The sequence below is a fragment of the Alnus glutinosa genome, chromosome 13 (assembly GCF_958979055.1).
Source record: "Alnus glutinosa chromosome 13, dhAlnGlut1.1, whole genome shotgun sequence".
NCBI classification, from domain to species: domain Eukaryota; kingdom Viridiplantae; phylum Streptophyta; class Magnoliopsida; order Fagales; family Betulaceae; genus Alnus; species Alnus glutinosa.
In genome coordinates, this window is record NC_084898.1 from 22,925,488 (window position 1) to 22,939,886 (window position 14,399).

The following is a 14,399-nucleotide window of genomic DNA, read 5'->3' on the forward strand; positions in this document are numbered from 1 at the left end:
TACAGAGGAATCGACTTGTTGATAATCGAGTAAATTAATCTTAAAGAATGATTTAATAAAATTTAAATCTTCAAGAGTGATGTGATCAATATCTTCCTATTTTAAACAAAGAATATATATATTATTGTTGTAAGGAATTCTATTACCAAATTTCAAAAACAAGTACAAATGCGTAACGCATACGATTTGCTTTGCGGAGGAAAATAGCATTCATTAATTCAATCACAGCGGAGGAGTCAAATTGACTCCTCGCCTGTGCCGCCAAAGTGGAAGGCGGCCCTTTCTTCCTTTACGGCACAGCCGCACGGTCACGGTCACGGACACGGACACGGTCAAGTTGTCAACAGTGTGAAAGAAGGACTGCCAAAAGCTGACGCGGACGCGTCGGGACGTGACGCCAATTGGAAAGGGTGCATGAACCACGTGCAGTTCCCCGCCCACAGATAAATAAATGAAAGCACGCCATGATTGCGTTTCTTTTGGCACGACCTTACCCACTTGCCCCTTGGCTTTCACGTTTATATCCTGCGCCCCCCCCCACTGTTCATGCTTCACGCGCTTCCTCCTTTCCCCTCCTTATCTTACCCTCTTCGCTTGGGTCCTACTCGCTTAACTCTTTGCTCACTCCAATTTTGGCCGTTTTTGCTTCTATGCATGCATCTTATTTTTTCCTATCATCATCATCATCATCATCATCATCATCATATATATATATATATATATATATATATATATATATATATATATATATATATATATGTGATGGTGATGATGATGATGATGATATGAAAAAAAAATAAAAATATATATATATATATATATATACACACACAAAATCTCGAAAGAATATACTGTCTTGTTTGCTTGTTAATTTGTTTTTGGATTATTAGTTAGAAAAAACTGTTTTGAAGTTATTTATTAATGTATTTGATTTTAGAACAAACAAAACTTATTTGTGTTTTGTCAAATTATGTTTTAATTTATATCTTTTTTGACAAAATAAAATAAAATAAAACTATATTTCATGGAGTAGAGGTTAAAAAGTAGTTCGGAGTAAATTCTTTATCTTTGCAATACGATGACTCAATGACTGATAATTTTTTATATGATTTATAAATTCGACAATAATTTAGTACGAAATTAGAGGGTTAGAGTTAATGGGTTTGACTTGCTTAATTAAATAGGTTGGGTTGGGTTGTGTTAGGGTTGACTTATATAGTCTTATATATTTATGTTTTGACATAAGAGTGACAATTTTTTACACAACCTACAAACTCGATATGAACCCAATACAAAATTAACGGGTTATAATTAAGAAATTTGACTCGTTTAATTAAATAGATTGACATAGTCTAAACCGGACACTCGAACGCAAATTGTTACCGGTCATGGCTAGTATGATGACCACGATGACAAGAGGTGCCAAAATTGTCCAACTAAATATCTGATGCCCCCCATGTGCAATAGCATTTGAATAAACCCACTTGCCTGCCAAACAAATATACCGTACAAATTATGGAACCATGTCGTCATTAATTCTTGACCTTATTAGAAATCATTATCCTTTGTGATCACTATATAAAGCGTGACTGTGCTTACCTAATTAACTATATATATATATATTTCCTTTACAGCAGATACAATAATTAATTGCTTCTTTGTGGGGGCAAAATCAAAATTAGCGTTTGGTATTACTATTCCTAATGATGAGAAAGTTGGGGCCCTTCTCAATTTCATATCTTAAGAGGAAATAGTAAGACTAGATTCTAAGTTTGATATTAGTCAAAGGCCAATCTGAATAGAAACACGTGTGAAAGCTTTGAACCATATATATATATATATATATAGTTAAATATAAGACATAAATTTTTTACGACCCACATATAAGAGTGACATGTATAAAACATAAACAAGTCGATTTATAAGAAATTTATGCCATTATATATATGCAAGTCTAAAATTTAGTTTAATTTGTATCAAAATTAAACTTGAGCCCTCGTTATAATGATTTGGCCCCTCCGAATAAAAATTTTCGGTCCGAACTCGGACCGAAGCAAAGGAAAAAATTCAAAAAGAATGTAAACTTTACTATATAATTTTCTTAGGTTCCTACATATTTGAGTGAAGACAGGAATGGAATCCAGGTCCTCAATGACATGCTTGAACAAGTTGTTGCTATTCAATTCAGTTGTCGCTCGGACCAGACAAGATGAGATGGACCACTATTCCTTAACCAAGATGGACCACTATTCCCATGGAGGAGAGGAATATTTGTAGTTCATCTTTGATCCTTAAACAAAAATATAAAACACTTAAAATTATTTTTAAATTTTGAGAATTTTTTAGCAGGATTTAACAGTAAATCTTAACGGAGTACCTTTAAGTGAGACGTTTGGAAATTTGGATGTACTAGTTTGAAACGTTTGATAATTTAGTACCATTTTTTCAAAACGGCCGATAATTCGATACCCTTTTGTGAAGTTATCTCAAAATATTTTTATGTCGGAACATTTTTTTTTTTTTTACAAAAAAAAAGAAGAACAGAAAAAATCTTCCAAAAAGCATTAACAGACGGAACAACAATGTTTCATATTTGTTATTAAGAGGAATCTAGGAATCAAGGAAAACTTGTGGTTTGGTTTGAGATTTTTGGAGTTAGGTTGGGGTTTGAACGACAAGATATGATATGCAAATCCTTACTGTCGTCTTGTTGGAAGGTTTGTGCAAACTAAGGAATTGAGGCACGCTAGCTGGATATAACGTTTTGCAAAAGCAATTCATGCCGTTTGTGTTCCCAAGTGTAATTAGTAACAAAAAAGTTTTCTATATATGTTTACTTTTTAACTATATTTAAGGTTGCAACTAAAACGAAATGCATCTACACCCATCCTCCTAACCGAAACCCCGTTTCAAATCGACCGAACAATCCTAATCTTTAATAAAAGTTAGCTTCTTGTTAAAAAATTCTTGTTGTTCGTCTTTTGTTTTCTGTTCTCAAAACAAAAATATTAACAAATAACTTAAAATACAAAATACTCCTAAAAACACAAAAACAGTTTTAAGCTTTATCTCATATCGTAACACTTTTTTCCGAACCAACTGATACAATCGCATCTACACCCATCCACCTAACCCAAACCCCGTTTCAGATCAACCAAACAATCCTAATCATCAATGGAAGTTAGCTTTTTGTCTTTTGTTTTCTGTTCTCAAAACAAAAATAACAAACAACTTGAAACACAAAATATTCTTAAAAACGCAAAAACCGTTTTCACTTTTATGTTTTATTAGAATACTTTTTTAAACCAACTAAAACAAACGCGTTTACACTCATCCTCTTAGCCCAAACCCCATTTCAGATGGACCAAACAACCATGATCTTCGATGGAAGTTAGCTCTTTGTTAATATTTTTGTTGTCTTTATATTTTTTTTTTTCTAAAAATATAAAAGTAATTTTCACTTTTACATCATATAAAAACATTTTAACCATAAAAAACACATTATCAAACATAATCTAATATTTGGAATAAAGTACAAAACAATAGATCCCAATGACAAGACCAAATATCTTGTCTTGACATAAAAAAGAAAAGAAGAAAAGGAAATCTCTATATATAATACTAACTTTTCCTTTCTCTTTTTTCATTTTAAATTCAAAATGATGCTAACTTCTTTTGAGCACCTAAAATCTTCTAGAGAGTATTAATCCAAAGCTCTTAGGTTGCTTTATCTTTCCGCAAAAGAAGAAAACTAAAGCTACCTCTTCTTAAATAGAGATAAGAAAAATACATATAAAAAGTACTAGGTGGGGTTGATACTTTCTTATTCTATCATGGGTTCATTTCAATTGGGTTTCTTGTTGAAAAAAATGGGACTGGGTTTGAGTATAAGCGAAGATTTAATATTGTATCAGAACAGAGATAATGAGTTTGAACACTGACTCCAACCGTTTACCTCAATTTCAATTGAAATATTCAACGTGTTGTCAGATCCCACGAGTAAGTGAGAGCGTTAAAATGTTAACTAAATAATTAGAAACACTTCTTTCAATAACCGTAAACTTTTGAGGTAAATGTTGATTTACGGGTGCATGCTGATGTCTTCTAATCTTACCAAATAGTCTTGACCCTCTATGTTGGAAAGTAAAGGATCAAGTCTGATAATGGTAGACATAGTCAAAGTTGGTCTGGTCTGTGCAAATATGAAGTTGAAGGCTTTTTGATGGGAAGTCATTACCCAAAAGGAGTTGTTGAATGAATTAAAGAAAGTCTTGGTGCTAAGAATGTTGCTCAGTGGGTTTCAATATTTCATTAAAGGCATGTGAAAGGTGTTTTAGTTACTGGAGGTTTCGTTGCTCTTGTCTAGAAGGTTGCCTCAATAATTGCTAACCTTTTTTTTTTGTACCTCGGTCCTTAAAGAATGCCATAATTTCTCTCATGCCCCTATGCTTTTGTGTCCTTCTGGATTTCGCATTATTACTCAATTCCCCAAATTCAGTTTCATTATTGAATACACTTTTAATGTTTGCAACCACTGTTTTCTAAGGTACCTAAACCCTATGAATTTACTTTTTTTTTTTAAAAACCTATGAATTTAGCCCTCTATGTAATACTAGGTTTTTCACTGTTTGGTTAATAATGTGTCTTCAAAGGTAGTTATCCATAAACACTTTTGAATGGCAAGATGAGAAATAAAATGGCAAAAAAGAAGAAGGAATTATAACCTTATTTTCTTTTTTATTTGTTAAAACATATCTTTAAGGTAGTTCATTATAATAACTTTAATGACAAGAAAAGAGTTCAAAAAATAAGAAAAAATAAAAATAATAATAATAAAAAAAGAAAAAAAAAGAAGAAGAAGAAGAAGGAGAAGACCATGTTAAATCATCTATTAGATAAATGAGATTAACACTTGAAATATTTAATAGAAATGAAAAGGAAATTATGAAGACAAAATTTAGGGTGCGTTTGGAATTGCGATTTCGTAGACAATAAGTGCGATTTTAAACCAAATCGCAGAACATAAATCGTTTGGGAACTGCGTTTTTAAAAATTGCGATTTGAAAACGCAGAAAATTTGCTTTTTCAAATCGCAGGTAAGATGGTGTTTTTTTTTAAAACGTAGAATTTTAAAGGCTAATTTGCGATTTTAAATACTAAACTGCGATTTTGCCAAACGCTTAACTGCGTTTTTAAAAATCATTTTTTTCAAATCGCACAATTTAAAATCGTGATTTAAAATCGCACTTTTTGAAATTGCAAATCCAAACAGACCCTTAAACTCATAACTTTTTTTTTAATATTATGTTTAAATAAATAATTATTTTAAAAGTTGAAGTTAATAAGAAATAATATATTTAATTATTTAATTAATTATCTAGTAGAATATATTCGAGAACAACTAGAAAATTGATTAAGAAAAGTTCACAAAGTTTTGGTATAGAAAAGCAAATTTGGAGAATAAAGAGGAGGTAATTAATTATTACAAATGCAAAATGGCGAGGGACTTTGAGAGAAAGAGAAAAGAATAAGTACAGAACAGAAGTAATTAAAAAACAATTATGGTAGTGGTTATTTCACATGGGGAAAGTGGTATATACACGTGCCCCAACATAAAAACAATATAAAACGTTATTTTCACGACACGCATCGAGCAAAACGTGTCGCAATAATCAATTATTATTATTTTATTTAAAATATATTTAATCAAAGAAGTTGGGGGAGTAACTAGTTTGACAATTTGCGGATCGGACAAAAGAGGACGAACCAATCAAAGGGCCAGGATTAACTCCCGTGACGCCAACGCGTCCCTTACTCCTTTTCTTTTCTTTAATTTTTTTTTTTTTTTTTAAATTCTGTCTTTTTGTGATAATTATCTATATTAAATATGGAACATCGAGAGTGGGAGGTAAAAATTTAGAGGGGCCCAAGTTCTGGTCAAATGCGCTGGCGATTATTTGGAAAGTGAGACGCCGAGTTTTTGGTTTTTACGGCTGCCGAGTGGCGGCTATTTCTTGGAAGTATCCGGAGATGGTGATAAACTGATAATGAGGTCTGGGAGTGGAAATAGTACTATACGTAAGAGCTTTCGTGGAATCGGATTACTTAAGGTTGTTCATTTATTTGGGTAAAATTATAATTAACCTTCTCAAACTATTACAATATTATTAAAGTCCTCCTAAATTATTAACAAAATGTCAATATTCTCCTAATAACAAAAATCTCATTCATAAAATTGTTATCATAATTTTTATTTTTTTTTAGAAATTGTTTTCATATTTTTCAGTTATTTTTTCCTTTGTTTTTTTTAATAAAAAACTGTTTTTCCTTTTTCCCTTTTTTTTTTCATCTTAAATATATTTTTATAATTTTCAGTTAGTTTTTCGTTTGTTTTTTGTTTTTGAAATGTTTTTTTATTATTATTTTTTCGTTATTTATTTATTTATTTTTTGTTTTTTTTTTATTTTTTTCGAATTTATAAGGACATTTTTGTCTTATTCAAAAAAAATTTAGGGTAATTTTTGTCTTTTTGGTAGTTTGAAGGATACATTAACAATTGAGTGGTAGTTTGAGAGGGATATATGTATTTTTTCCTTTATTTGAATTTATATAAGTTTTTAAAGAAAATAAAATTAAGTAAATGGGTGGATTTCCCACCTTAATTCTTGAGGAGGAGACCATCACCATTTTGTTTTGTAGGGAGTGTTCAGCTACTGAAAAGGGTGGTTGGAATTAGAGCTATAATTTTTGACAATACTTGTGAACTCGATACACGATATGTTGGCAAGTAACTTTTAACATGACCTGCAAATTCGATATGAACTTAATATAAAATTTGAGGTTTATGGTTGAAGAGTCTGACCTGTTTAATTAAATGAGTCGAGTTATGATTGATTTATAACCATGTATCGACACAATTTGAACTCGACATATAAATACGAATTGTCACCCCTAGTTGAGATATTTAGACTAACTTTGAGAGGATAGTTAGCCACTCCAAAGGTATGGTTAGAGTGGGCCGACCACCCTCAATAGAGTGGCTGGCCACACATCCACTTTCATGGGGCAACTGAGGATCTCGTTGAGGTTTACGGGAGTTGTCGGTGTAACGTCCGACTTAAATATTGAGTTGATAAATAGAATATTCACATATTTGACGTGACGCTACTACTATTACCTCTGATTTATATATATATATTCTTCATTTTTTTAACCACAAGTTCACCACAACAAAATTTAAATTGAACACTAGAGCTATAAATACAAGTTGCAACCCCTCTTGGTGGGTTGCTTGTATCTACCGGAGAATTTGATTAGACATCATGGGTTTGGGCTGTTTTTCTTGTCCCTTTGTGACAAGATTTTTTAAGATTTGCAGAGAGGAAGATAATTAATACAAGTAAAGAGAATAATAAGAAACAATCTGTTAAACCTCTTCTTCATGAATGTCATACTACACAACTGTAAAGTAAAAGAGAAAAAAGAAAAAAGAAAACAAAGTATCAATCACTCTAATCAATTGCTTAAGCATCTCATCGATTATGAGTTATCTTATCAATTTGAAAAAAAAAAAAATGATAAAAATTATTCTACCCAAATAATATATATATATATATATATTTTATTTTTATTTTTTATTTTTTATTTTTTTTTTAAATTTGAAAATATCTTAATAAAACAAACATAATCATGATGATCTCATTGCCAATATAGAAGTCAAGCCATGATGGGACTGTCAATTTACTACTTTACACTGTAAATAAGGAAGAACAGTCTTTTAAAGGCAAACTTATTGTCAATTTGTCACACAAGTCAATAATATGGATTTCCTCTCCAAGGTTAAGGGTGATGTTCCATATCATGAATCTAACTAGTTTTTCCTCTTTTCCATTCAAATACCATGAATGTGATGAGAAAAGAGAGCTTAGATGTTACACATATGAATAATGTAATATATCATCATTTTGTCCTTTTAAAATTGACGTGGCTATCAAAATTACCATTGAATCAAAATCCAATAATGATTTATCATAAATTCAATGGTGATTTCAAGAGCCACATCAACTTTAAGAGGATAAAAAGAAGACAAAGAGATGATATGTAGTATTACTCTACGCGTATATCTCTTATTGATCGTTTGTCAATTTCTTTTATAAATTTATTATTTAATCTATGGGATCATATGTTAGTTTTCCCTATTCAATGGTAGATTTGCTTATTTCTTGTATAAAGATGAGCAAAAAATTGAAGAAGATGAAAACAAAACATTTCTCTTATTTTTTTTTGCAAATAATTTACAAATTCAATGATTTTTAATTTGCATAGTCGCTATACGTAAATGTTAAAAAAATAATTTTTTTTTTTTTTTGTGAGAAAAAAGTCAATATCATGGATTTCCTCTCCAAGGTTAAGGGTGATGTTCCTTATCATGAATCTAACTAGTTTTTCCTCTTTTCCATTCAAATACCATGAATGTAATGAGAAAAGAGAGCTTAGATGTTACGCATATATCTATTATGTGGATCGTTTGTCAATTTCTTTTGTAAATTTATTATTTAATATGTGGGATCATATGTTCGTTTTACATATTCAACGGTAAATTTATTTATTTCTTGAATAAAAATAAGCAAAAAATTGACAGAAGATGAAAACCAAACATTTCTCTTACTTTTTTTTTTGCAAATAATTTACAAATTCAATGATTTTTAATTTGCATATTCGCTATACGTAAATGTTAAAAAAATCATTTTTTTTTTTGTGAGAAAAAAGGTATTTATTCATTCATTCATTCATGAAAACAAAAAGTATCTAAAAAAAAAAAGAAAAAAAAAAGGCATGTGGTTAGGAATCCGTGAGGAGGCACGTGCGAGTCTGTGAGCCACGAGGTAACCCTAGTGCCAGTTATTATTACTACAAGTGGTAAATCGGCCGGCTTTTTTTCCATCACATACCCTCCCCCGATTTAATCGGCTGGGTCCTTCGTAGAAACCGCCCAAAGCTTTTTGGCCCTTTGTCTAAAAATCAGCTCAAATAAATCCCCACCTCCACGCCCACCACTTGACCCTGCACCATCTTCGCCTAACACTTGCTGTTACTCCTAAAGTGCATGGAATGACGGATTACAGGATAACACCGTCGATGAATCTCTGGGGCTCCGACGAGAACCCCTCGGTGATAGACTCCTTCATGAATTCGGATCTTACCACTTTCTGCTGGCCGGGGCCTCCTGCGGCGCAGGCGCAGCATCAGCAGCCGCAGCCGCACTCGGCGGCCTCCACGTCTGCGGACCCCACGAAGGCTCTGGTGCAGTCGCAGCCGTCTGTGGCCATGTTCAACCAGGAGACGCTGCAGCAGCGGCTTCAGGCGCTGATAGAAGGGGCGCGGGAGAGCTGGACCTACGCTATTTTCTGGCAGTCTTCGTATGACTACTCTGGCGCGTCGGTGCTGGGATGGGGAGATGGGTACTACAAAGGCGACGACGACAAGTCGAAGGGGAAGGGGAAAACGAAGACGTCGTCGGTGGCCGAGCAGGAGCATAGGAAGAAGGTGCTGCGGGAGCTGAACTCCCTGATCTCGGGGTCGGCGGCGCCGGCGACGGACGAAGCGGTGGACGAGGAGGTCACAGACACCGAGTGGTTCTTCCTGGTGTCGATGACCCAGTCGTTTGTCAACGGCGGGGGACTCGCCGGGCAGGCGTTCTTCAGCTCTAGTCCGGTTTGGGTCACTGGGGCGGACCGGCTGGTCGCGTCGACGTGCGAGCGGGCTCGCCAGGGGCAGTTGTTTGGGCTCCAGACCATGGTGTGCATACCCTCCGCGAACGGCGTGGTGGAGCTGGGCTCCACCGAACCCATCTTCCAGAGCTCCGATCTGATGCAGAAGGTGAGGGTTCTCTTCAATTTCGATAGCCTGGAAATGGGTGGGTCATGGGGTATTACCGATCAGGGCGAGAACGACCCGTCATCGCTCTGGCTCAACGATCCGACTCCGACTCCGCCTGCGGCGATTGAGATCAAGGACTCGCTCAATAACACTACTGTTCCATCAGTTCCGGGCACCACCGCAAACAACGGGCTTCAGATTTCGAAGCCGATTCAGTTTGAGAACCCAAGCTCCAGTAGCTTGACCGAGAACCCGAGCGTGATTCATGCCCAGAGCAGCCACCAGACGCGCCACCAATCGCAGACCCAGAGCTTCTTCACCAGGGAATTGAACTTTTCGGACTATGGATTCGAGGGTAGTAGTGTTGTAAAGAATGGGAATTCACATTCATTGAAGCCCGAATCCGGCGAGATATTGAATTTCGGGGAGAGCAAGAGGAGCTCCTACGTTTCGGGTCAATCCCAATTTCCGGCAGAGGCGGAGGAGACGAATAAGAAGAAGCGTTCGCCGGCGTCGAGGGGTAGTAACGAAGATGGAATGCTATCGTTTACGTCGGGTGTCATTTTGTCGAACACTTGTGTGGTGAAGTCCAGCGGAGGCGTCGGAACCGGCGATTCCGACCACTCAGACCTTGAGGCATCGGTGGCGAAGGAGGCCGATAGTAGCAGGGTGGTCGACCCAGAGAAACGTCCCCGAAAACGGGGTCGAAAGCCGGCGAACGGCCGTGAAGAGCCTCTGAATCACGTCGAAGCAGAGAGGCAGAGAAGAGAGAAGCTCAACCAGAGGTTCTACGCGCTCCGAGCCGTGGTTCCCAACGTCTCGAAGATGGACAAAGCGTCCCTTCTCGGCGACGCGATCCTGTACATAAACGAGCTGAAAACGAAGCTCCAGGGCACGGAGTCTGACAAGGAGGACTTGCAGAAGCAATTGGAGACGTCGAAGAAGGAATTGGCTAGCAAAGACCCGCGCTATTCGGCATCCTCTCCCCCGCCTCTGCCGTCCGATCAAGACCCAAAGACGTCGAGATTGATAGACTTGGACATCGACGTGAAGATCATCGGATGGGACGCGATGATTAGGATCCAATGCAGCAAGAAGAACCACCCAGCTGCGAAGCTCATGACGGCTCTGATGGAGATGGACTTGGATGTGCACCACGCCAGCGTATCGGTGGTGAACGATTTGATGATCCAACAAGCAACGGTGAAGATGGGTAGTCGGTTTTACACGCAGGAGCAGCTCAGGCAAGCGCTCTCAGCCAAAGTTGGGGATTCCCGATAATTTTGGGAAAGCAAGCGAAAGCCCGAATAAGAACAACTGTGGAAAGGCAGAGAGATTCATTCTTTGCCAGTGGGTGTCGGCGCTCTGGGACATTTTAAGGTTCCCTGGAGCTGAGAGAGCAGCTCTGTAATATACACTGTTCTGTATTTTTGGTAGTCTATTCTCTGTTAGTGTAATTTGTGTTGAGATTATTGTTCTTCTTTGTTCTTCTGAGGAGCTCAAACTAGTGAACATTTTTCGACTTCCAAGGAGATGGGAGGTGTTGTATAGCTCCCCCATCATGCTGAAAATAGCTTCTTCTTTTTTCTTTTTCTTTTCTTGTTGTTTATATGTATATATACATATGTATGTCAGTATTCAGTCAATTGGAACCTCATCAAGTTGCTGGGTTTAGTGGATGTGTTACATGTGTATGAGTATATGAGTGTCTCTGTTTTTCCACATGCTATATCCAGATGTGTTTATTTTTTGTTAGATTCATTCAAATCTTTTACTTCTTTAATGTTGGGCACTTGTCACGTCTGCATGTTTATTCTGTTTCTGCAACTCTCACGTTAGGGAGAATCTCTTGGGTTTTATGTTGGATTTGCACAATATTGTTTGGTGGAGTTTCCTCATCTGCATGACCCAATTGAGTTCATTCAGGCTTGAAGATTGCATGGTGGGAATAAGACCAGCTGAAGTTCTTGTCTGTCTCTGCTTTTTAGCCATGTGAAAAATGGACTAGTTTGTGATGAGGTCATTGTTTCAGGTGACAATCATTAGCAGATCAGATGTTTTTGGACATGAAGCATTGCACTACATAATTCTGTGGGTTTTTCTTTTTCTTTTTTCTTTTTTAATGGCAAGTGATTTATTAAAAAAAAACATAAATGGATAAATGCCACTTTTTAATGAAACATGAACTTGTGGGTTGTGGCAGGTGTTCTGGACTTTGAAGTTTGGACACCATAAATGAAATAAGTCCCATTATTTAGCTCACATGCAAGGTGTGGAAAATGCTAATTTAATTGTATCCTTTCTTCTTCTTTTTATTTTTTTTAAACACAAGAAGAACTAGGTTTAGCTGGCCCATCCCGCCTGAAACAATACCTAATTTTCAGCCAGCTTTTGCACTATATGTATACATATTCTTGTATTGATCAACACATGCATGGTTGTGTTTTGGGCATCGAAATCCCTCCAAATTCGGATTCTATGCCTTCTCAGTGTACGGTTCATGCTTAACAAATTTTCTTAGCCTCTCAGAATTTGTCTGCTTTCCACCTCTTGCATCCTGTTGAAGAGAATGGACCCAGGAAGTGAAATTTGAAAACACAAGTGAAGAGAAAATGGCTGAAACAGGTTCCCAAAGAAATTGAAAAGTTTCCAAGAATTAATTATGTCCTTAAAACGCATTCAATTGATGTTTCCTTAGTTATCACGCACCCTACAAATTAAGGGCTTTTCTCCTAGTTTTCACTCACTCACTTTTGCAGCATCATGTGTACTCTACAGGTACATAGAGGAAATAATCATATCTTGTTAAGGTTGATTTAATATTCATAATCATTTAATTAGTACTTTTTTTAATATTCATAAATTATGAAAACAGAATTTGAACTTAAGACTCATTGTGCTGAAAGAACCAAATCATGTCGAAGTTGATTGTCATTTCATTAGGGATATGAATCATATGATACTGTGTAAGCTAATAAAAAATAATGATTTTAATCGGTTAATTAATATTCAAACACATTTCTTATTTTTCTATGGCTTCTTCTGACTTTAAGACAAATAATTATGTGATGAATACACAACAAGCTAGATTGTGTAATGAGTAGGGTATGGTGCAGAATCATCTTAGGTTTGAGTTGAGTTGTAGTCCATGGTTGTAATAATTTGGATCAAGTGATTTATTGGCCATGGTTCCACTAGGTCAGAATATCATGAATATAATTAATAGAGTTCACATATATTTATTACACCTATTTTACACTTATTAACGTTGTGTATTTTAAGTGTTTTTTCATGTTAGATAATTTTTTTTTTTTTTTTTTTAAAAAAAGAAGTCATTTAAAACACGCAACTTCAGCTGAAATGAAATTGATGTAATAAACGAGCGTGAAGACTAATACTACTTATGTAAATATATAATAAAGTCTTAAAAGCATGCCTCCTAATTTGCATGATAAGCAATCATAACTTCATAAGAATATGAAAGGAAAAGGGTGGTCCAAGCAAATTGGGTGGAAGTAATGTTTTCATATGAAAAGGAAATTCTAAAGATAAGAAATCAGTGTCATCTGATTGTAGCTTAATATATATATATAATATTGCATGCAGGATTAAATATAGAGCCTTTTCTTCCAGTGTTAGTTATTAGGAATCATTCTGCTCTTCTTCTTTTTTCATTGAGGCTCCATCACTGATGTATTTTGCTAAAGAAAAATCTGCAAAAGAAACAAATTATATTCACCAGACAACTAGAGAGCACCAAGAACATATTATAGACTAAAGTTAGGTAAACTATAGAGTATTTTATATGAGAACAGTGAGAAATTAAAATAATGGCTTTAGACTAATCATTCTGTTCTTTTCTGTTTCTATCAACTTCTATTTGTTTCTTTTTAATTTTTTTTTTTTTTTTAAAAAAAAAAAAAAAAAAAAATTCTTAGCAGAGCTAAAGCAAAAAGACACCTAAAACCAACCCAACCAAAGACACCAACCAAAAAGTACAAAAGGAATAAACCCCAATACTGTTTCTATTAACTTAATTAATCACAGTACTGATCCTTGGCAGTTGGCAATATGCTTAACTGGGTGATTGCAGCTAGAAATGAAAACAAGGCATTAGACTTTTGCTATTGAGACAAACTGATTGATATTTGATGCCATCGATCTCACTAACCCATTGTTCATTTGTTACTTTCTGTTCATTTTTATTTTACAGTTTCTCTCAATGAGAGTACTGTTTTGCTTGATCGATTGTCCACTCTTCTGTACATGCACATGCATCAAGAACTGTCAGATCCAAAAGATGAAAGAATCTGAGAACCCTTTCTGATTTCTTCCGACGCATAGAAAACCCATTTGAAGAATCTCAGACAACTAATTGTCCTAGGTTATAGAGTTGCATCTATGGACGGATATTAACCGTAACTATTATCCGCATATAGAAGATAGTGATTTGAGGATATTTAGATGTGGTTGCGGTTAATAATAGCATCCATGTACCATTTATATGCAACATGTATATA

At 35.3% G+C, this 14,399-nt stretch overlaps 1 protein-coding gene across 1 annotated transcript; it reads left to right on the forward strand.

Moving 5' to 3' along the window:
* The first annotated feature begins 9,051 nt into the window (after positions 1-9,051).
* Positions 9,052-11,553, forward strand: LOC133854641 (transcription factor MYC2-like). The gene has a single exon (XM_062290885.1). It carries the CDS (start codon positions 9,112-9,114, stop codon positions 11,158-11,160), a length of 2,049 nt encoding a protein of 682 aa, XP_062146869.1. The 5' UTR covers positions 9,052-9,111; the 3' UTR covers positions 11,161-11,553.
* Positions 11,554-14,399: the final 2,846 nt, after the last annotated feature.